Genomic DNA, 21,663 nt, shown 5'->3' with positions numbered 1-21,663 from the left:
TCTCCTCCATGTTAAGAGATGGGACGTGAACCAAGCAAAATATGCCTTAAATACATTTTAGGTAGTTTGTGCAACAGAAAACTGAAAAAGGTTAATTCTCGTTCGCCTGAATTTTATTTTTAACTCTTTCTTCTCAAAATCGTTTTCAGATCCCTGCAGAGTCGAGCCCTCGCCCGCTGTAGTAAAGCGTCTCTACTGTACAACTCTATTCACCCCCGGAGACTTGTAGTTCATACATGTACACAGTCATTCTGCCTAATTAACTGCACTCTTCAACACTTTGATGCTGCTCGCGCTCAGTGTCTCGCAGCACCCCCCCACCCACTCCCGCACTTCCCCTCCCTCTGAAGAGCCTGCTAGTGAAGGTGTTGCTGACAGTGCCCCCGGGTGGTGCCTCATTAACCCACATTTCAGTGGCTGATGGGAAACAACGGCGGTGTGTGGGAGGGTTTCTGCGTGTGTGTGGAAATGTGTCTGCGAGGGGGAAAAATGGAAATGTGGAATGTTACCCTTTGAGAAAACTCAGTGTCTGTTGAAGCTGGAAGATGTTTTTTCCATTTTATCCAAATTGGATGCTGTTTTCATTTTTGGTTAGAAGTTGCACTTAAAAAGGTAAAAGCATCAAATCTGGTCTCATGAATTTGAGGAAAAGCTGTGAGACACATTAATATGTTCCGTTTAATTCTAGTTTGTTTTCACCTTGGTCTTCTGCTAGTTTGATACATGTGACATCATGAAGTCAGAAAATGACACAGTGGTCATTTAAAGATTTATTTTTTAGGCTGTTTCTCTGTATCCTAAATAACTTTTTAACGACTAAGAACTTTATAAAACAATGTGTTCTACAATACCCATGATGCAGCTGCTCAGCAACTGTTCACCGGAGATTTGAGTTTTGCTGGTGGCAGCTCATGTAGCTTCTACTGATGAGCTCAGTTCTAATCAACTCCAGTTTTTCTTTTTCATCAGCCTGTTGTCTTCAGCCCGAACTCCTGACTTGAGGCGGTTTGTCTGTCTTCTCACAGCTGCCTCTGCAGCAGTGCTCCCTGAGAACAGATGTTCATGTGCAAAACGAGTTCCCCATGAAAAGAAAGACACACGTTTCTTGTGTCCTTACGTCCAATTTGCGCTTTATCAGGTTACAAATCTTGCTTTGCTGCTCTTTGTGATCATCATTTGAATCATTTAGGATACTGATTACCTCAAAGACTATCTCACATTATATCTAAAGCTCCAGTTAACCATCTCTCTACCTGGATGTAGAAGCTCCTGATCTTTAAAACCATGCAAGCACTCATGATGTGTTTCTGTTCTCTGAGACGTTTCTGTGAGGCGATCATCTCATCCTCGTCCTCATCCCTCCCTCCCTGCTTCGCCCTCTCTGATTCCCACCTCATCCCTTTTTAAATTTTATACATTTATTCAAGTGACAGTGGCACAGACAGGTTTTTGTGGTGAATCATCCAGGTGACCAGGAATCAAACCTTGAGCTCACCGCTCAGGACATTAACATCTCCATCTGCTCTGCATCCTATAACTGTGGTACCTGGTCACTCACCTCCTCACCTCCTTAATCTTTTCTCAGCCATTTAGTAAACTAATCCTTATTCTGGAAGCAGTTAATGTGCAGCCTCCACTGATCCTCTGCTGCTCTAACCTCTCCGCCCTCCTCCGTCCTCCTCCGTCCATCCTCCTCCTGACAGGAGATGAAGAGGCACTTCACTTCATTAGTATCCTTGTCTCTTGGACTCCTGTGCCAGTGCAACTCTCTCCTTCCCTGTGTGTGTTTCAGCAGCAGAGTCTCACAACAAGCCGAAGATGTCAGAAATCCTGCTCATATGCAGGAGTCTATAGTGATAATGGGAGTCAGGTCGTCTTGTGTAAGACGCGGTGGATAAACATCTCGATCAATAGGCTTGACACGGAGCGCAGATTGAGCCCTGAGGATGTAGAAAGTCTATCACAGACATAAGGATGCACACTGCTGGATTTGACTGACGCACAGAGAGACAGACAAGACAGTTCTAGTAGCTTTTTTTTTCTCCCAGACACACCAGAATAGATTTGGATGCATTTGAATATATTTTTGTCCAAATCTGATGTGTATGAAGTCAGAGGAGAGACTGTTAAATATGTTTGCTCCCTGCATGGGAGTTCTGTTTGTGAGTCGATTCACAGATCACATTTCGAGGAGGCAGTTCTCAAAAATCAATGGGAACGACCTCATTGATTTGTCTAAATATGTCCAAATACACTGCTTCTGTGCTGTCTGCAGTCTCTGAAGCTCCTCTGGTATCTGTGTGTTTAGCCGTATTTTTGCCCAAACTACTACGAGTCCTGCTGAGAGGCAGCGAACATGTGGGTTTTGCTGCTTGTGCTCCGCAAGAGTCTCTTTTCCAAATTAGACAACTGGATTTCAGCTGACAGACTCCACAGGAGCAAACAAACTGTTCTTCTAGTTCACTGGGAATAAAAATATTCAAACTGTCACTCAGTGGAGTGAATATCATTCTTAGTAATGATGAGACCTTTTACAGACGGCAGACACCAAATTTCATGGCAGCGGGAGAGCTCATACGTCCACCAACCCAACGGTCCCCTGATGAAGCTGCATTTGAATTCTCTAGATCTGGATTTTTGTTTGGATCTGCATCAAACTGCGCACATCTGTGATTCTTTTTCATCTGTAAATTAACAAAAATGTCCGTCTGCTCCCCTCAGAAGACAAGCAGTATGGAAGGATCCTTTAAAACCACAAGTAACCTGTTGTGCTTCACAGTCTCGAACATGTATCAGCTAAATGTTATTCAAATGGAGCCCTGTGATATTTTAATACAGGCAGTGATAGCACAGGCTGCGTTTTTGCATTTGCAGTTAACTCTGACTTCACGTCTCCTGAGCTGTTTGCTCTTACTTCAGCTGAATCCCTCACGTTTACACCCTCTGCCCCCCCCGAGGCCTCACTGCAAGTCACTGTTGTTGCAGGAGCTCGTTACTGAGGCTTCAGGGGCTCGTAAAAGAGAAACCAGTCGGCTGTAGTTTAGTGTTCGCTGGTGGCCGGCCACCTCAGACTTGTAAAAGGGAAATATCTCAGCAGCCGGTGATGTTGTAGCCGCGTTTGACTCCGGACTGCACGCCAGCACGCAGCGTGAGGACAGCAGTCTGCCATCTTCTGCCGCACGCTGAGTGGCAAACGCAGCGTGTGTGCACTCAAGCTCACACCCTCATGTTTAAGACTATTTCCTTCCTCTTTCCCTCAAATACAGTAAAACAAACCTGATATGTGGTTCAACTCCCAGCTCATCCAGTCTGTAAAGTGTCTTTGGGCAAAGTACTGAACCCCAGAGAGCAGCGTGTGATGGAACATCACGTAGTGTCATATCTGTTTTCATTTCTTTAAACATCTGGTTTTGGGCCAATAAATAGTATTTATGTTAAATACGATACGTGGATCATTGACTGCAAAACAACAATTTAACAGACATCAGTTATTTCACGCACGTGTTTTTGTGTTTATCTGGATCATGTTGTTTTTAGTCGCTGTAACAATCCTGTTCTCACTGGAGGATAAAGACGTTTGTGGAGTGAATGGAGGAATTATCATCTTTACCTCTTTTCTGTTTTTTATTGAGCCGCAGAAATTAAATAAGATACATACATGTATGGATGAAGCGATGACATTGTCAGGAGGTAAGAGTATTAAGGTGTGTGAGTCTGAGGGATTGTGTGAACCTGACAGGCTTATGAACACACAACATGCACCCATGCACACACACACACACACACACACACACCACAGCTGAACCAGAAGGAGGCGTGAGTCTGCATATCTGTAAGGAACACAAGTGTCAAAAACCGTGGAGCACATTATAATCACTGCATATGGTTTAAAAGGCAATCAGTCTGCAACACACACACACACACACACACACACACACACACACACACACTCCCTCTCTCTCACACCCCTGTACAGTCAGAAGTTGTGAGGCGCTCAAGAGGAGCGGGTGGATGAAACGGAGCAGAGCGGCAGGGAACCGACTCAGTGATTTAAACGCTCTCTGGATAAAAAGAGGGAAGAATAAAATAAATAAATGGGTCACTTCAGTTAGCGCTGATAGCCAGTTTCTCATTCCCTGTGTGAAAAGCCAATCAGTTTCAGTGGGATTGTCAGTGAGGTTCCCCTGCAGGCCGGAGGAGGCCCTGGAAGAAGGAGTCTCTCAGTGTGAAAATAGAGAGCTGACTTTAAAAATCTGTTTTAATTCCACAGATTTAGGGACAAAAAAACCAAATGAATGAAACGAGTGGGATCATTTTTGCAGAGACGAGGCAGGAGCCTGACGGAGGGAGGGAGGGAGGGAGGGAGGGAGGGAGGGAGGGAGGGTGGAGGTCCTCTGGTGTTTTGTCAGTCGTGCAGCTCTCTCCTGGGTCGGAGGGATTCATCTTTCAGTGACAGCCACTTGTCAAAGCTTTGGGATGATGCAGCCACAGCAATCTCCATCCCAGCATCCCACCGGGGGTGGAGGGGTTGGGGGTGGGGGTTGCTGACGTCAGGAATCACGTGCTTTGAAGCTTTGAATGACAACATTTGGTTGCTGTTCTCATCGTGTGGCTGGAGGATGTTGAGGCGGAGGATGCAGACGAGGTGGGGATGGTTCTTTGTGTTGTGTTTTTTCGGCGTGAGCTGATTATTTGCTGCTCCTGCCGAGCGGAGAGTTTCCCCGTGTGAGTTGCGTCTCTGAGCTCATGCACAGTTGAATCTTTTGTTTTCCGCACTGTTGCCCTACATCACGTTACTTCACATTCACGTCTGCTGTGTAGATATGTGTGGAATGTGTGTCATTTATCCTTTATTGTTTTATCCTCTGCTTGATTGTCTGGAAAGATTTCAAGTCTACATTTTTGAAACGCAGCTTGTCGTTGAGTTCATGATCTTGGGGTCAGTGTATCCAGAGTGTGTCTCTTACTTTGAAAAGTTTTAAGGAAAATATGAGTAATTTATGGTGAATTTACTGCAGCAGCTCTTTGTATTATTGTTGGTTATTCATAATGGAAATGGATGCAGATTTAGGCATTTTTGCCTTTTTAATCATTTATTTGACAGAGATAAATTAATAATTAATATTATTATTATTATTATTTGTATAGCATATAGTATGTTTAGCAAAGAAAGTGTTTGATTTTAAATTAATGTGGATGTATCATTATTTGACAGGATCTATTTTTTTTAATTTAGCATTTATTCTACAGTGATTAATGTTTAATTTGAATTGTCTTGAATTTATATGTTATTTTAGTGTCTAATTGACAAGAATACATTTCCTTGTTCATTTAATTTCATTTAATTTAGTTTACATAGTTGACAATTGTTAAGTGGAAGCTCCACCGGTATTCTTTTCCGTTCTTACTTAAAACTGTTGATGAAACATCGTGTTTGGGTTTTTTTAATGGAAATCTATGTCGTTGCTTGGAAATATAATGAACAACATTCATCCTCAGGCTGTTTTCCAGGAACTCAAGAAACCTACGACTGATCAACACACACACACACACACACATACACACACACGTGCATACTGTGTACAAACTCGTGATGTGTGTGTAATCTGCTACGCTCTCCTGACAGAGAAACACTAATTATGTAATTGACTCAGCGGCTAATTCAATCTGTGAAAGGAGGACACGGTTTGTTTTACAGTATCAGAGTACGTCTGCTATTCAAGCCTCAAGTCTTTGGTTCTCTCACAATCACAAATAAAAAACTCTCCAGCGCCGCTGTTTATTATTTTGTTGATAAAATGCCCCTCATTGATTGATGCCCTTTTTTTCTTCTGTCTCTCTCTCTGCCTGTAGCTCCGGGCCTCGTCTGTCTGTCTGGCTCAGTGGAAGCTCGAGACAGTTCGCCGTGCTGAGGGGAGACGGAGAGGAGGAGGCCGAGCACTTTGGGATTCGAGCCAATGACCTGTAGGAGGAGAGAAGGCGGAGTGAAGGCTTGATTAAAATGGGGTAAGTTTAGAAGATCAGACGGCACGATGCCAGCGGCTGCAGGAACTGGAGGAGTCGTTTTAAAACTTGATCCCTGCAACACGATGCTCGCTGTTAGGTAACCTCTGCCCAGCCAGAGAGGAGGCGAGCTGAGCCGAGAGCAAAATACAGATACTGACTCACGTACGACTTACATGTGTGCACACAGGTAGAAAGAAACAGTTAAGGGATGCACAGGTTGAGTCAACCACAAACTCAAACATCAAAATCACCTTCATTTTATAATTCTTTTTTTCTTCACATCCTTGACACACAGAGGTAATGAACGCCAACACAACGTTATTTGGAGTCTGCTTTATTTGACTTCTGTTCGGTCCATGTCCCCTCCACTGACATGGAGGAGGCATGCCCTATACTCAGGGCCCCTTCAAATGAAGCATATTTGTGACACCTCCACATCTTGTACATGACAAGTATAGGAAGTATCTCATCTGAACTGATTTGCTAATACAACATTTGCTTGGTTCTAAAATAATTAGTTCAGTGAAGTGCTCTAGAATTTCTCTGAGAAAAAACTAAACTCATCTAATGGGAACTGTCGAATGAGACCAGAGTTCATTCAAACGGTTTTAAACTGACTGACACATAATTATCTGACTCTAAGTGGATTTTGAGCATCACATAAATATGACGCATCACTGCACTAGAATCAGAAAAAAATTAAACTTGACATTGATTTAAACTGTGAAGATTTGAATATAACATCTCTGGTTTAGCTGTTTTTAAAAAAATACTGTAAATCATGTGGTTCTCCCAAAGCTATGTGTATTAATCTGCTCTAACAGCCTTCACTCTGCTGGTTTCAGGATTTCAATTATTTCTTTATGGATCTGACTTTGTGGACGGGGACATTAAAAGCACAGTGTTGTCTAAAGTCCTAATTCGAAGCAGGAAAAGCAGACGCGAGACAAAAGAACCTAAAACAGTGTGTCCACATACTTTTGGCCATGTGATTTAAACCGTAAGGGCTCAATAATACACAACAGGACTCGTTAAGCTGGTAGATTTTGTCAGTGCGTTTAATAATGCACAAACTCCGACAGTGAATCCCGGCACATTAAAGATTCATTTGTTCATTTCGATGCTGCCCTCTTCACGCACTCAGCCGTTATATTTAGAGAAACCAGCCCCTGTGCATGCTGGGACATGCTGGCTGATTTACTGTCCTGCTCGTAGGGGATGAGTTATTCCACAGTCAGCTCCAATGACAGCGAGAGAGCAGAGAGAGCGGAGAGAGCGGAGAGAGCGCGGACCTCCAGCGAGCTGTTTTACTGGCAGTAATTCAAACAGAGAAAGGCAGTTAGAGTGAGAGAGTCGCAGGCGTGCTGAGCGGCGTGCTGCTTCCTGTTCAGACACACGCTCATGCCAATTAAAGCCAAACAACACATATCAGCCCTTTTCCTCCAATTTAAAGTGTGCACACGCATGTTAAAACGCACATGTGAGGAGACTTTAAGTCAGAAGTTTCTCAATCTGTTCTCTACTTTTAGTTTGAGAGGAGGACTTATTGATTTCACACTCAGATCAAAACCCTGTGCTCGCACTCAATTAGGCCCAGATTAGATTTGCTCTGCTTGTGCTCATTTTTTTTTAACTGTTCGGACAGATTTCCTGTGCTCCTGCTGCAGCTTCCGTTTCAGCCGTTCTCCTGCAACAAAATATCTGAGTGCAAGTGCACAGTTTTAGTTCAAGCAGATGTTTCCACAAGCAGGGACTATCTGAGTGCAACCACAGGGTTTTGAGTGTAAGCATTTAAAAAAACTTTCTCCTGCTCGCAAACTGAAAGACCACGCTTCTGAACAGAGAAGAAGAACAACCACCATTTACTCATAGGTGTAAATATGAGAATGAATGGTTTGTCTTGGTGTGCTGACCCTGTGTCATATAGTGTGTCCCGCCTCCCACCTAATGTTAGCTGGGATTCGCTTCACCCTTGAAGGATGAGCGGTGTAATGGAAGGATGGATGATAATTGCTTATAAATTGACCTTAGAGGGTTTTCATGAGCACAGATGATATAAATCTAACTATCAGGTATTTTTCCTCTCTTTGGTTTAACCGTGATAGTCACTCCTTTTATATTTCGTATAAGATGCTGAGGAGGAATGTTGCTCGTGACGTCGCTCTGTGGCTGACCCTGACAGTCAGAGGATAATCAGCACCGACCTTGGCGACGCCCTGACTCTTCATTTAGCAATGACATTCACATTTATTTTTATTCTTAGTGAAATGTTTCAACAATCAATTTGGTTCTTATGACCACTGGGTAGTTTTATGGTAAAAGCCCATCGGGATAACGACCTCAGACACGAACGCTGGTGGACTCAAATGCACGACTCAAGCAGGTAGTGAATATAACAAAACAGGTTTATTTCTGGTCTAAAAGTGAACAAACAAGAATTGCTCTCGTGGAGGATCAAAAAGATAACAAAACACTGAGTCAAACAAAATCCTAAACTTGAAAAGGCAAACAAACTCTCGTGGACTGACCAAGACGAACTGGCTCAGGACAAAGGGAGACGAGGACTATTTATACATGAGGAAGGGGAAAACAGGTGAAACCAATCAGGGGCGGGGAGGACGATCACCAAGGCGGGAAATTCACACAAAGGGAGGAAGTCAGGGTCTGAAACGAGAGGTGAGTACAAAATAAAACAGGAAGTGCACGACGAGACTAGACATGAGTGAAGTTTAACTAAATGCAGAGTGCTCAAAACACACATGACTAGACATGAACTAAACACAAGCATGACATAACTTAAAAGTGGGAACATAAATAAACTTAACATATTTGACGAGACACAACAGGTACAGGAAGCGATGGGTGGATGAATGGACGCATCAATAAAAACTCTTTTACTGAAACAGGAGGAAACAGTGCAGATTCACATTGTGTGCACTGGTGAATGGAGTCAGAGTAAATAACTGTCTTGTGTGTGTTGGATAATGAAGGAACAGTCGAGCAATTGTGCATCAGTGAAGCTTAGAGATACTTGTACAATAGAATTTGGACAATGGAGCTCTTTTTGTCTCTGGACAACACTTCATGTTATTGATTGGAGATAATTCATTAATTGACATCTCATGTACCAAGAGGGGATTTCTGTAAATGTGTTATAAACATTTAGTTTCAAAGCTTCACTGTTTGGATTTTGGTAGTCTCATGTTAAAGGTCACATGTTTTGGCCTCTTGAACATGAGTTCTCAATCTTGCCTTTAGAAATACTATAAGTATAAGAAATACTATAGTTCCTATAAATGAGATGCAACTGACGTCCACTGAGTTTCAGTCGTCAGCGCTGAAAGGATTCATTTTAGAGCGACAGATTAATGTCCTTGTATTTAGAAATGTTTTCCTTTGTTTTGAAGCACGATTCATTTAATAAACAGCCAACAAATGCATTTGGAGGGAAAGCGCCTGTGCTTGTTACGGCTTTTACTGATTAACTGCGATCTCGGCCTCGCTCCAACATGTGAGGAATGGAGATTTATCCATTATTGCAAAGCTGCAGAGAGAGAGAGAGGTGCAGCGGCCTGTTCGTGCTCCGGCATTAGGGAGCGTTTGGGTCTAAAGATGATTTGGCTTTTATTATTCACCTAATGCATCGGGGATGAGCCCAGTGAGTCCCTGTTTCATAATCACAGTCATAATCACAAGCCTGCGACGCCGACTGTGATGCAGACAAAATATAAGATACGGATGATGGGTGTTTGGGTGGAGCAGCCGACATGTTATTTGTACTCATTATAGCGGCGGTGCACCTTGTCCCGCCTCGCTCTCTCCTTCTAGCAAATCTACAGCTGCTGTCTGATTAATCAGGAAGAGAGAGGCGAGCCGGCCGCCAGCGAGCAGCCGAGCAGTTATCTTCATTACCGTCCCCTCAGCTTACTGCTTTCTATAGCGTCACACTCATTTCCTCTTTCTGTGTGTCATCTTCGTCTCCTTTACCAGCTCTCCATCCTTTTTTCTAATTCTTCTTCTTCCTGTCACTGTCTGTCTCTGTATCTGCTTCTCAATCTCATGTTTTAATAGCCTGACAAGCAGGGCAATAATCCCTCTATTATTATTCTTGCTGCGGAGAAAGAAAAAATGAAAAGAAGCCTGAGGGGGTAGACAGGAAGCCATTTATATAAAAATGAATGTAATTATTCTGGTAAAGGCAGTGAAGCTGTGACTGTCCAATATTCCAGAGTGTGTGTGTGTGTGTGTGTGTGTGTGTGTGTGTGTGTGTGTGTGTGTGTGTGTGTGTGTGTGTGTGTGTGTGTGTGTGTGAGAATCTGTCATGTGGCTGAAGTTATTGACCTGTGGATTCAGAGATATACCGACATTAAAGAGTCTCAGAAGAGTAACGTGGTTTTTCTGAAATTAATATCACCAAGAAAATGTGATATTGATCTATATGCTGATATAAAATAAATATATAAACTTAATTCTCTGATTTTATTTTTCACGTTAAGATCATTTTAGTTTCAACCCATGTTATAAATCAAGTGATGAAACCATCTTTAAAGCAATTTTATCTGTAAAACGATACACAAATAAAGAAATAGTTTCTGTTTTATCAAAAGCTGCAGCCACTAAAAGATGAGTGTTGCATGTAGCACAGATGAAGGTTATCGACCTTAGAGAGTCAAAAATATTAAAAAGTGAATATGTCATATCTCCTTACATACTGATACTAACAAGATGAGAACAGAGTGAGAGAATGTGAGACAGGCTCAGTCTCTGTCTTCATAAATGTCTGTGTCGTCTTTGTATCTCTCATCTTATCTTCATACATTCTGTCTTGGTCCCTGCAGGCTGCGGATCCTCGTACCTTCTGACTGTGTGTCTGAGTGCCGCTGGCTCAGCCCACAGCCATGCCAGACGTGAGGCCTCCATCAGCATGTGACGACCCCGCCACGTCTTCTGCTGCAGCCTCTGTCTACCCTCCGCTGGCTGCACCTCTCCCCTGGACGTTATTATCGACATGGAGCCCTGCATCGCCAACCTCCCCCTGTCCCCGGACCCGCTGTCCTCCTTCCCCCGACACAGACCCGGCGCTCCTCACTACCCGGGCCTCCATGGACCTCCCTTCCCTCTCATGGCCAGGTGTAACAGCAGCACCCTGCTCACTAACCTGGGGTTGAGGTACTGCTCCAGCAGGCAGGGCCCTCTGGGGGTGGGCCTGGGTCAGGGGACGGCCCCGGGCTCCTGCAGCCACGCAGGAAGCAATGGCAGCAGGCCCTACAGGAGTATGGAGAACCTGAACTGGAACAATATGGCAGATTCTGGCCTGTGTGCATTCAGTGCTGCCCCCTATAGAAGCATGGACAGTGAGTTTATTTTGAGCTATACAGCCACAAGCCACTGGTATGACGGGCCCCCAGACGGATCTGTCATGGGGGCCCGTGGACTGCTACCTAACCCGGAGAGCCTGGCATTTAACCCTCGACATGGGCTACCCAGGAAGGACCTGCCACTCTTCCCCCAGTTGCTATTTCCAGGTGGCGTTGACGAATGGGATGCCAGGAAAGGCCTGAGGGAGAAACTCCGCCTCCAGAGTGCAAGGTCAGCAGTCGAGTCTCTGAAGCCCCTCCCACTGCGGCCTCAGATGACCCCTAGTGCTACATCCAGCGAAAAAGAGGGTGGGCATCACCTGAATTCCACAGTTGCTGGTTCCAGGCCGCTGTGCACGATGCGCATCACCAACCCTGAGGAGATCAAGCAGGAGGTCCTGAGGCGCCTGCAGCTGCGGCGACAGAACAGCAGCCCCAACCTCACTCTCCACAGCTCCCCGACTACCCCGGAAGTGGTTAAAACATCCAGCACAACCGACAACATCGTGGGTAACAGGAACGGATCGGATTCTGCGTCTGAGTGCCGCAGGCCTCCTGTGGGACGTCTACATATCCCCACGTTTGAGGAGTTTAAGAGGATGAGGCAGAGGGAGGGCAAGCAGAGCAAGGAGTCCACAGCCGGTTCTGTGGTATCTGGAAAACCTGCGGCCGACTTGCAGGATGTAGCAGCAACAAATATTGAGATAGCTCCGTCTGATGGGACTGTCCCTCAGTCAGGTTCTCGTAGAGACTCTGAGGAGGTGGAGGGAGACAAGAGCACAGGTGATGAAGACCTGCAGACCATCACCACCTCAGAGAAACTTCCCTCGGACACTGTGAACAGTAACGGCCCTGCAGACCCCACCTCTTCCTTAGCCTTTGTTACCAGCACTTATTCTCCCATCTGCACAGGCCCGTCCCCACGTTCACCCCTACCGCCCCTCGCCAGCTCAGCCCAGGAGAAAGCCCTCGCCGCAGGAGGAGACGATGGGAGCAGCAGCAGACGCAGGAGGAGCAGTCTGGAACCAGCTGGGTCGGTTCCTTTCCCACACAGCCGAGGGAACTGGGACCGACCCTCCAGCTGCTGCCCGGCGCTCCTTCTGGAGGGGACGGACCTGTCCAGCTACGGAGCCAAGATCTACAAGATGAAGGATGGACTCATTGGCTCAGCAATGGACCTCATCAAGAAGAGGTAAGTCTGGGACGGGGAGCGGGAGCAGAGGGTGGAGTCGGATGTTTCTGTTTAATATTCAGATGCTTTTACTCGTAATCTGTACTTTTACTCAGTGGTATTGCTTTTACTTATGACGAGAATCTGAGTGCCTTACTTCCATCACTCCTGAGATCAAAGTTCACAAATAACGTAATACTGTATCATTAATTAGCTTTGACTGAGCTTTCTGCCAATAAGCATTTTGTTTTGAAATCCAATTGATCTTTGAGATAAATCTAGTCCACATAGTCTGAGCCCTGTAGCAGCAGAGGTGTGTGTCTTCATCAGAGAAGTCACTGCAAGTACATTTCCATGTGTGCAGTGCCAGAGCTTTGTATCTGTGTGTGTCTGTGTGAGTGTGTGTGAGTCCATCTGTTCAAACCCGCCTGTGTTGTTGTATTATCGATTTATCTCAGTTATTGTGATAACAGCTGTCGGAGCTAACAGGGCTAGCTCTGCAGACGAGGCTGTGGGCAGGAGGCCGGCATGAAGCATGACAGGCTGGACATCTCGTCCCCAAAGACTCACTGGCCTCTCTCTCTCTCTCTCTCTCTCTCTCTCTCTCTCTCTGTGTGTGTGTGTGTCAGCTGTTGGAGAAATAAAAAACAGGCGTCACTCTGCTGTGGATCACTCTGACAAACAAGAGGAGAGTGTGTTCTTGCTCTCTCTTCACAGCACTGTGCTGTTGTTTGGGTTCATGGCTTCTATTCAATGTAAATATGAGACCCTGAACATAGAGGATCAACTTGATCAGGCCCGTTGAACAATGTAAACCCCACCCCCTGCAGGCTAATGGGAGATAGGCGATATCTGTCTCTGCCTGTCGGGACTCTCCGCTGACTGTCGCTCTTTTGTTTGCACCAGTTGAAGGGATGATGGATGTCTGAATCTCTGCTGCATGAAGGCACAAAAGATAACTGCTTGTGTGTGACTTTTTGTCTGAGCTGCATGTTGTTTTTAAAACTAATCTATAGAATTGTGAAAAATGCCTGAGGTTGTGTCTTCGAATGACTCGTTACCTGATCTACACTAAAACAAAACAACGTCAATATGCTAACCAGACCTCGAGGGAAAATATTCTGCGTCTTTACTTCCTCACAGCATCCAGAAAATAAATATCAAGTGCCTTGCCCAAGGACACTTTAGCGTGCAGACTCGAGGAAATGTGGATCAAGATACCAACCCTCTGATTAGTGGACTACCCCCTCAACCCCCTGAGCCACAGCCGTCCGAAGTATAGCTGAAGGTGATGATAATGTAATTAGTTTTGCAGGTATTTACCAGATCATAAACCAAGGTAATGGACTAATTTCAAATAAGTGAACCACCAAAGTTATTAAAATTCATCCTTAGGGGATAACGAATGTGTGCAGCAGCAATCAATTTCAAAATTCCACTAAAAAATAAATGTGAACCTCACGGTGGTGCTAGAGGACGAGTCAGGGGATCTAACATCAGTAAGATTTATTCGAAAGAGCTCGATCGTCTGTGCAACATTTCAAGTGGGCGATCAACAGAGAAACCAAAATTAAGAACTATGATGTAAAACAGAGAAAACCATAAAAAAATTCCAACCAGAGGGTGATTTAAATTTGAGTAATCACTTAAATGATTAATGGATCACCAAGATGAATCTATTGATGAATCGATTCGGCTCCACTGCAGTCCTCTCACTAACATCCCAGGTGACTTTGTCTTTAATGTTGAAAAAAAACCTCCCATAATGCAACTCACAGCGTTCAACCTAAGGCTGTGTGAATGTTTTAATACTTGAAGATGTATTAATTTAACATGACGATATTCTGTGTGATCTCTGCAGCCTGAGGTATTTAACTTCCACCAATAAGTCTCTTTGTTTAAGTGCATCATGCAGCCAGACTCGCACACCGAGCGTAATACGGCCGCATTATCAGAGCCATATTCATATTATTACACCTGGGAGGCTTTTCGTAGGCCACAGATCAAGTGAAGCATTAAAGCAGCACCGCTGAGTTAATTGAACTCTGCAGTAAAGGTGTTGGAGACATGTATCCACCGTTTATAATATTTCTCCAGTTATTTGTGTCGTCTAGATGCAAACGCTCACAAGAGAAACTGACTGAATTCATTGATGTGTTATAAATATCAGAGAAAATGACAGACGGGCTAATTTAAGTGTCACACTGCACCGTTTTAACCGGCGATCTATCACGTACAGTGGTTTCCCCGATATATTAAGCTGTGGGTTATTACTTCCTATGCATCATCCGAGGTGTGACAGCCAACAGTGTGAAGGAGAGGCCTTTAATGACAGTTTGTCACAGGGAAACTGAGAGGATGCTTCAGAGCTGAATCGTTACGCCTCTATTAATTATATCTGCCTCATCGCAACACTTAGCCCATTTTAATTTGGACATTTGAACAACTTAAATCTGCTGCGTCTGGCAGAACACCACAGAGATACTGAGAAATGTTTTTTTATGACGTGTCCAGAAAAGAGCTGAGTATTTGAACAGAGTTACATAAGATCCATTAGAATAATGAGACCCTGTGTTAAGTCCTCACAGGGACGTGTGAGGACAAACAGTGTCGTAGCAGAGGTTAAATGTAGTGCTGGTGTAATCGATTGAGTTGTGGACTGACATTAATTAGATCATAGTTTAAGTCATTTATGTGCAGGTCTGAAAGCAGCTTTATTCTATAGATTTCAGACTTAACACGTACTGTGAACACATTTGTTTAATAGTCAAATAGAGATTAGAAAGAAAATGCAAAGATATGTGCAAACGGTGACAGCAGCAGTTTAGCTGGTGACGACATGTGGACACAGCCGAAGGAAGAGAAAGGAGGAGATTCCATGCAATGTGTGAAATCTCCTCAAGTTAACCTTCCCCCCTTTTTTGTTAAATTCACCTCTTTGTCAAAAAATATCACAGTTTCAGGAATTTACCAAAGAAAAAATGTCTAGAAATTTGGTGTCACAGGTTTTTTTTTCTTGCTGCATCATTATATTTTGCCCTCGAGTCCGTTGGACCGTGAAGCTCAGCAGTGTTTGAGAGAGAAAAAAATCAATACTGTATAAAGTTGGTGGCTCCTTATTAATAGTGAATGCATTATTTTACTACATGTAATGGAGACGGGGTCACACACAGTAGGAAAGCCTCCGTTAGCTCATAGTGTTGGTGTGTGTCTCTCGAATCATATGTTGAGCTGCAAGAATGTAAACGTACAAGTCAGTCTCAGCTGTCAATCAGGACGTTTCACCCTTTTTTCATATAATGAAACCAAACGTGGACATTTCAAACAAACATCAATGTGATGAGAACGACCTAAAATGACAGAAACCACTTTCGACTTATATGTGTCATTTGCAAACATGGAGGAGGCGGGGTTTGGGGACTATACACTCGCCAGCCACCAGGGGGTGATTCAGATGCTTTGGCTTCACTTTTGCGGGGCTGTCATGTCGTCCGTCATTATAAGAAGACCGGGTTTTTTAAACGTGGTCTTCATCTGCCCCCAAGTGGCCCAAAGAAATCTGTGCAGCTTTATTAAGATGCCACAAACACACTTAGACTTAATTAATTAAAAATAATTTCTGGAACATTTACACTTGGTGTTTTCACCTGTAACCCTCCAGGACACGCTCTCTCTTAGTCCCTCATCTCCGAAGTGTGTGTTTGTCACACACTCTTAAAGATGCATGCCTGTGTGTGTGTGTGTGCGTGTGTGTGTGTGTGTGTGTGCATGTGTGCTTCTCGAATCAAATATTGTGCTGCAAGAATGAATGCAGACAAACGAGTGAAGCAAAGAATCTGCTTGTGTGTTTGTGTGCTTGTGTGTTTGTGTGTCCCTGTGCTGCAGGGTTCAGGTGTTAATGTCCGCCAATGTGTCTAATTACTGCCCCCCCCCTCATGTACATTTGATGCTGGGGGGGAGGAAGGAAGACGAGAGGTATTGATCATGGTGTTTTGGGGGAGAGAAGGATGATGGAAGAAGAGGAGGGTGAGGGAGGGATGGGAGAAGACATGGCAGGAAGCAGAGAGGGAGGATGTGTGGACTGAATGCCAGCGGAGCCTTAAGTGCCAGAATTATCACTTCAACCCTCCTCTTCCTCTCCTTACCCCTTTTCTCCCTCCTTTGACTTCATGTCTCTCTTCTCCTCCCCTTTTCCCCCGCCCTCCCTCTCTTCCTCTCATCCTTTCCATCCCTCTTTCTCTCCCTCTCTCTCTCTCCCTCTCTCTCTCCTCCTCTCGCCACCAGCTGCAGTGCAGAGATTTCCGCCGAGACCCCCGTCAGGCTGTCAGGTGACCGGCACGGATGCTGTGACATCACCGCCCCCTCGACCGACTGTCAGCCCTCCGCCGTTGCCATGGCAACGTCGGCAACGGCCTGCGGAGCCGAGGCTGGCGACGAGACGCCTGCAGGAGGAGGAGGAGAGGCAGCAGGAGAATGCGTAAGGAGTCTCTCTCATTTTCTTTCTTAAATCTTAAACGTGTCGTCGGTGATGTGATGTGATCTCTTCGCTTTTCTCAACGTGCAGAAACCTGCAGATCTATTGGTATTCAAGGATGACGGGGACAAGCAAGGGGACTGCGACACAGACACACAAACACATGCACATCACTCACACACACTGATGCAGAGGTATTTTGTCGAGGCGAGAAATGAGTATGCAGCAGTCTGTTTTCCAGCAGCAGCTTGACGTCTGACGGTGCAGTAAAGAGAGGGGATTAAGCCGCCCTCCAGCAGCAGGCTGCAGGCAACTCAGCGCTTCATCCCTGCTCTCTGCACGGCTCCTCTCTGCTGGACGGCTGCAGCTCCACACCAGCCTCAGCTGCATCCTCTCTGTGCATCTGCAGAACAGAAGAGCCGGACTGACATGGAGTCGCATCTTGCTCGCATGCAATGACTCTCTAGGTAGTTCAGTGAACAGATGTCGAGGTGCGTTGGATTCTTGCCTCTCTTAATTCTTTGGTTTTGAATCCACAGTGGATCCTGACTCTGCATTCCTAAAGAAAGAGCTGCTGCTTGATAATTCAGCTGAGCATGAATTATTCTCCTTAGTTTTATGCGATTGCTGCGAGCTGCAAATCCTCTCCTGGTGCAGAACGATGGAAAACCTTCCTGCGCCCGCCGCTCGGGTGTATCTGCTCGTTGTCAGGAGAATCGTCAACATGTAAGGAGGTAATCATTGCAAAGTCAATACCATCAAACGCAGCGGATGTAAGTGAGGAGCTGCGTGTCGTGACCTTTGAACTTTCAACCTCAGCTCAACTCTCAGGGGCTTGATGGACCCTAAAAGGATTTTAAAAGCCACGTGAGGGGTGTTTGTCCTCGGAGAGAATGCTGCAGTGTGTCAGGGAATTCCTGGCTTTTAAAAAATTATATAAAAAAGAACGCAGGAGGATTCTTTGAATCGTGATTGTGGGGACGTCCGTCATCTTCAAGGCTCGTTGGTTTCAAGTTGTGATAAGAACAGATTTTTCGGATGTGCAGCCTTGTTTTGTTTAGTCTGTTGCGAGAGTTGGCTCGGTGCTGCACCTCAGCATTTTGGAATCTTATCGGTTCCTTCTTGGGATCAGAGAGATAACCAAGACGTGTTATGTAATGATGCCTTGACAGGGAATACATGAAAACATCTCTCTCACACACACACACACACACACACACACAGACCTCCAATCTGTGATTTCTGCCTCATCATCATCAGTCTCACCCTATCTCCTCAGAGAGTCTTGCCCTTTCTTCATCCCGTTGCCATAGAAACATGACTGAGTTTGACTGACACATGTCTCTTTCCACCCGGCAGCACACCGGTCTGGGCTGCAGGCGCTCCAGCTCGGACGCGGCCTATGAGCTGGCTGAGACGGTGAGGGCGCAGCGTGAGTGTCGTCTCCGGCCCCACTACAGCGACCCCATGCCAGCCGACGCCTCCAAGCGCAAACAGCTGGAGATGAAGATCGCTGCCGCCGCCCGACTCCACGGCCACCGCCGGGACCGTGACAGAGACAGTGGTGAGCTCATGACGCACGTGTGACAACTGTGCCACTGTGTTTGACATGTTTGTATGTGATCCATCGCATTTTGAATCACCGTTAAACCACTTTGGAGCAAACGAGGACAACAATGATGCAGCAGTGTTATCTTCAGAATGCAAATGATCCCAGGGGCAAAATTCAAGGCCCCATAATCGATCACGTGTCATTTGAAATATTTAATCTGCATCAAAAAAACATTTAGTGACTTTTATGCTGAATGTTTATTGGTCACCTTGAAGGGCAGTGGAGCTTCACTGAGGCCCAACAGTATGAAAACACATTTAGATTCACTAGATATGGATTTTTATTTAACACCCATAAATATCAGTTCCCTAAATATAATTCTTTTCGTCAAGATCTGTGAATTATTCACGTTTGCCTTTGTTGCCTGAAGAGCTGATCGGTGATGCGTAAGCTGCTGTTGCTTTACCTGCTTTACTGTTGAGGAACACATTAATATTAAATCTATTCTGGATGAATGCAGAGGGACAATAACGAGGAATTATCAAAGCTGTAGAGACATGAATCTATCTATTTTAGTCCCTAGTATGGGTCGAACTCTACAAGCACTGGATCCTACATTTCCATTTATCATGTTTTTGTGTACACACACACACACACACACACACACACACGCACACAAAAACACAGTCAATATATTAAATGCTAATGTTGACCTTGTTGCTCTCTGCATCAGATAAGAGGGATGTGGATCAGATTCAGTTGTTTTTACCTCAGACTTTGTCAGAACCGGACGATTGAGGATATATGTGAAAGCACAATTAGCATATTCATGATGTCATCACATCTTTTTTGTGCATTTTGCAGAGTGTCAACCGATTTCCAACGTTTGTCTGTTTGCACTTTGGAGAGAATGCACAGAGTTTGTATGAGTGTTCGACTGAATCAGTTATTTTAGCAAACACAGCTCCTCCAGGTACAGAGAGTTCAGTTTTGTCTGAAAGCAGCTTTTTTTTCTGTTCTTATAAACTCTTATGTAACATTTCTAACTTCACGAGATTTGTCTCTCGTCGTTAATTTTTTAAAAAGTCACTAAAGGGAATTTAAATCTAATTCTTTTAAACTTCTTAATGTCATTACTTTTATATTCACATCTGAACTGACCAATTATGGTTTTAAGAAACATCTCAGGGGTTTTTAACATGCATGGTGCCTCTGTGCGTTTAAATCCAAAATCTAACCCTAACCTTAAACGTACTGCTAACCAGAACCCTCCCCTATGTCTTCTGCTTCAAATGTAGTGGATTATTTCATGTGGATTTCCTTGTTGTTTCCATAATGAAGACACATCCCCAGAGTGTGACTATAAACACAGCACTAAGCCCACACATACACACATGGTGACATGATCCATACTGTCAACAGAGGTTAAGTCCTTCGCCGGAGGGTTGAGGATCTAATCATTGGACATAGATTAGATATCTGTAATGGTTCCTCCATTGACCCTGGTTGGCAGTGACCAGTCCAGATTAAACGGGTGGTAATTGTGGACAGTGCCAATAATGTTATGTATGTGTGTCAGCGTGTGAACAGACTGTAGAGATTAAATCTATACCTGCTAATAACTCTGCTCCTCGTCAGCTCCTGCAGCCATTCGTGGTCGCTCAGAGCCCCCTGGTGAGGAGCGTCAGGTGGGTCTGGGTGTGACTCGATCGGGGCAGCACCGCTGGAGCACCATCAGTAGTCTGAGCGCTGACAGCGGCGTGGTGGGTCTCAGCGACGAGCGGGAGGAGGAGGACAGCGAGCCTCGTCGTTACCGCAGAACCCGGGGAGCTGATGTCGAGCGGGTGGACAGCGGCATCGGCCCGGGGCTGTCCCGCACCTGGAAGAGACCGTCCGCCTCGCTCAGGGCCTGGGAGGCCCAGAGACCCTGCCCGGACTGCGGACTGAGGGATGGGGCGTCCAAAGAGCGAGGAGAGCGCATGTGTGAACGTTGCTCCAAACTGCGCACGGAGCGCAAAGAGGCCATCCTGGAGTTTCTGAACACGGAGTCCAGCTACGGCGAAGACCTGCGGATCATCAGGGAGGAGTTTTACTGCCCCATGCAGAGCGCCGGGCTGCTGACGGCTGAGCAGCTCACCGTGGTGTTCGGTAACGTCCAGGAGCTGATAGACGTCAACGACCGCTTCACTGAGCACCTGCAGGACAGCATCGACCAGGCCTTCGACCAGGTGACTCACTCAGTGTCATACACTCAGAAGAGGCTCATATCTATTGATTTCTAAAGCTCCTGAGCTTCCAGTCCCTGCTCCTACATACTCTACCTTCAGGGTTACATTCATTAAACACCATTCTTTCTTTTGAGTGCAGATAGAGCTTCAAGACTTGATTTCAATATTAGGCTCCGACGCCAAAGGATATTTTTGTAGGAAGAGTTAAATAACCAGTGAGGGGTGAGGATAGTAAGGTTGGATATGAAGGGTAGAGTCTGATCTGTTTTGTAAGTCAGAACTAGAACTAATGTGGTGAGAAAGATTTGATCGTTTCCATATTAGCTTCTAGGAAAAGCGATGCTCTCATGAAGTGTATTCATTCCAATGCACCCTTCACAATATGTAGGTTAAACCCTCACAATTTAAGTTATTTAAACTCTGCATCCATGTAATTTGTTTGTGGCCAAACTAATCCTCCACCATCAGATCTTTCAGATGCAACAATAGACAATAATCCCCTAAGACAAATTGTTTCCCAGTGCAAGACATAAACGAGTTGAACACTGACTCGACCGCTTCCTCTCCTGTGGTTCGACCTCAGGGAGACGAGGATCTGCTGACGGTGTACATCGGAGAGATCTTCCTGGAGTTCGTCAACATGCTGCCCGCCTTCCAAACCTACTGCCTGCAGCAGTCCACCTCGGTCAACATGCTCAACACGCTGGAGAAGGAGAAGGAGCTGCTCAGGTACAAACAAAGCAAACGAGGATTCGTCTTCCTCTCGACCCGTGTGATGGAAACTGTGGGAGCTTTCTCGAGTCCCTGTCGACGCGGTTCTGTGTAAATCTTAATGGAAAAGACAGAGGGTCATCATTAATTCAGAAGAAGGTCTA

At 45.3% G+C, this 21,663-nt stretch overlaps 1 protein-coding gene across 3 annotated transcripts in view; it reads left to right on the top strand.

Moving 5' to 3' along the window:
- Positions 1–21,663, top strand: part of arhgef49 (Rho guanine nucleotide exchange factor 49) — a 45,090-nt gene that overhangs the window by 21,038 nt on the left and 2,389 nt on the right. For 2 of the 3 annotated variants that reach the window (XM_069532923.1, XM_069532924.1), the window contains 6 exons: positions 5,854–6,006; positions 10,845–12,555; positions 16,819–17,011; positions 18,368–18,572; positions 20,199–20,788; positions 21,372–21,517. In XM_069532923.1, coding sequence (XP_069389024.1) covers positions 11,015–12,555; positions 16,819–17,011; positions 18,368–18,572; positions 20,199–20,788; positions 21,372–21,517 — 2,675 coding nt within the window. In that variant the 5' untranslated portion in view covers positions 5,854–6,006; positions 10,845–11,014. Of the gene's footprint in view, positions 1–4,548; positions 4,646–5,853; positions 6,007–10,844; positions 12,556–16,818; positions 17,012–18,367; positions 18,573–20,198; positions 20,789–21,371; positions 21,518–21,663 lie in introns of those variants that run through there. The other variant, XM_069532925.1, reaches the window with a different exon arrangement.

Source organism: Paralichthys olivaceus, chromosome 10, assembly GCF_024713975.1.
Source record: "Paralichthys olivaceus isolate ysfri-2021 chromosome 10, ASM2471397v2, whole genome shotgun sequence".
NCBI lineage: Eukaryota > Metazoa > Chordata > Actinopteri > Pleuronectiformes > Paralichthyidae > Paralichthys > Paralichthys olivaceus.
This window is presented reverse-complemented; position numbering and strand designations above follow the sequence as displayed.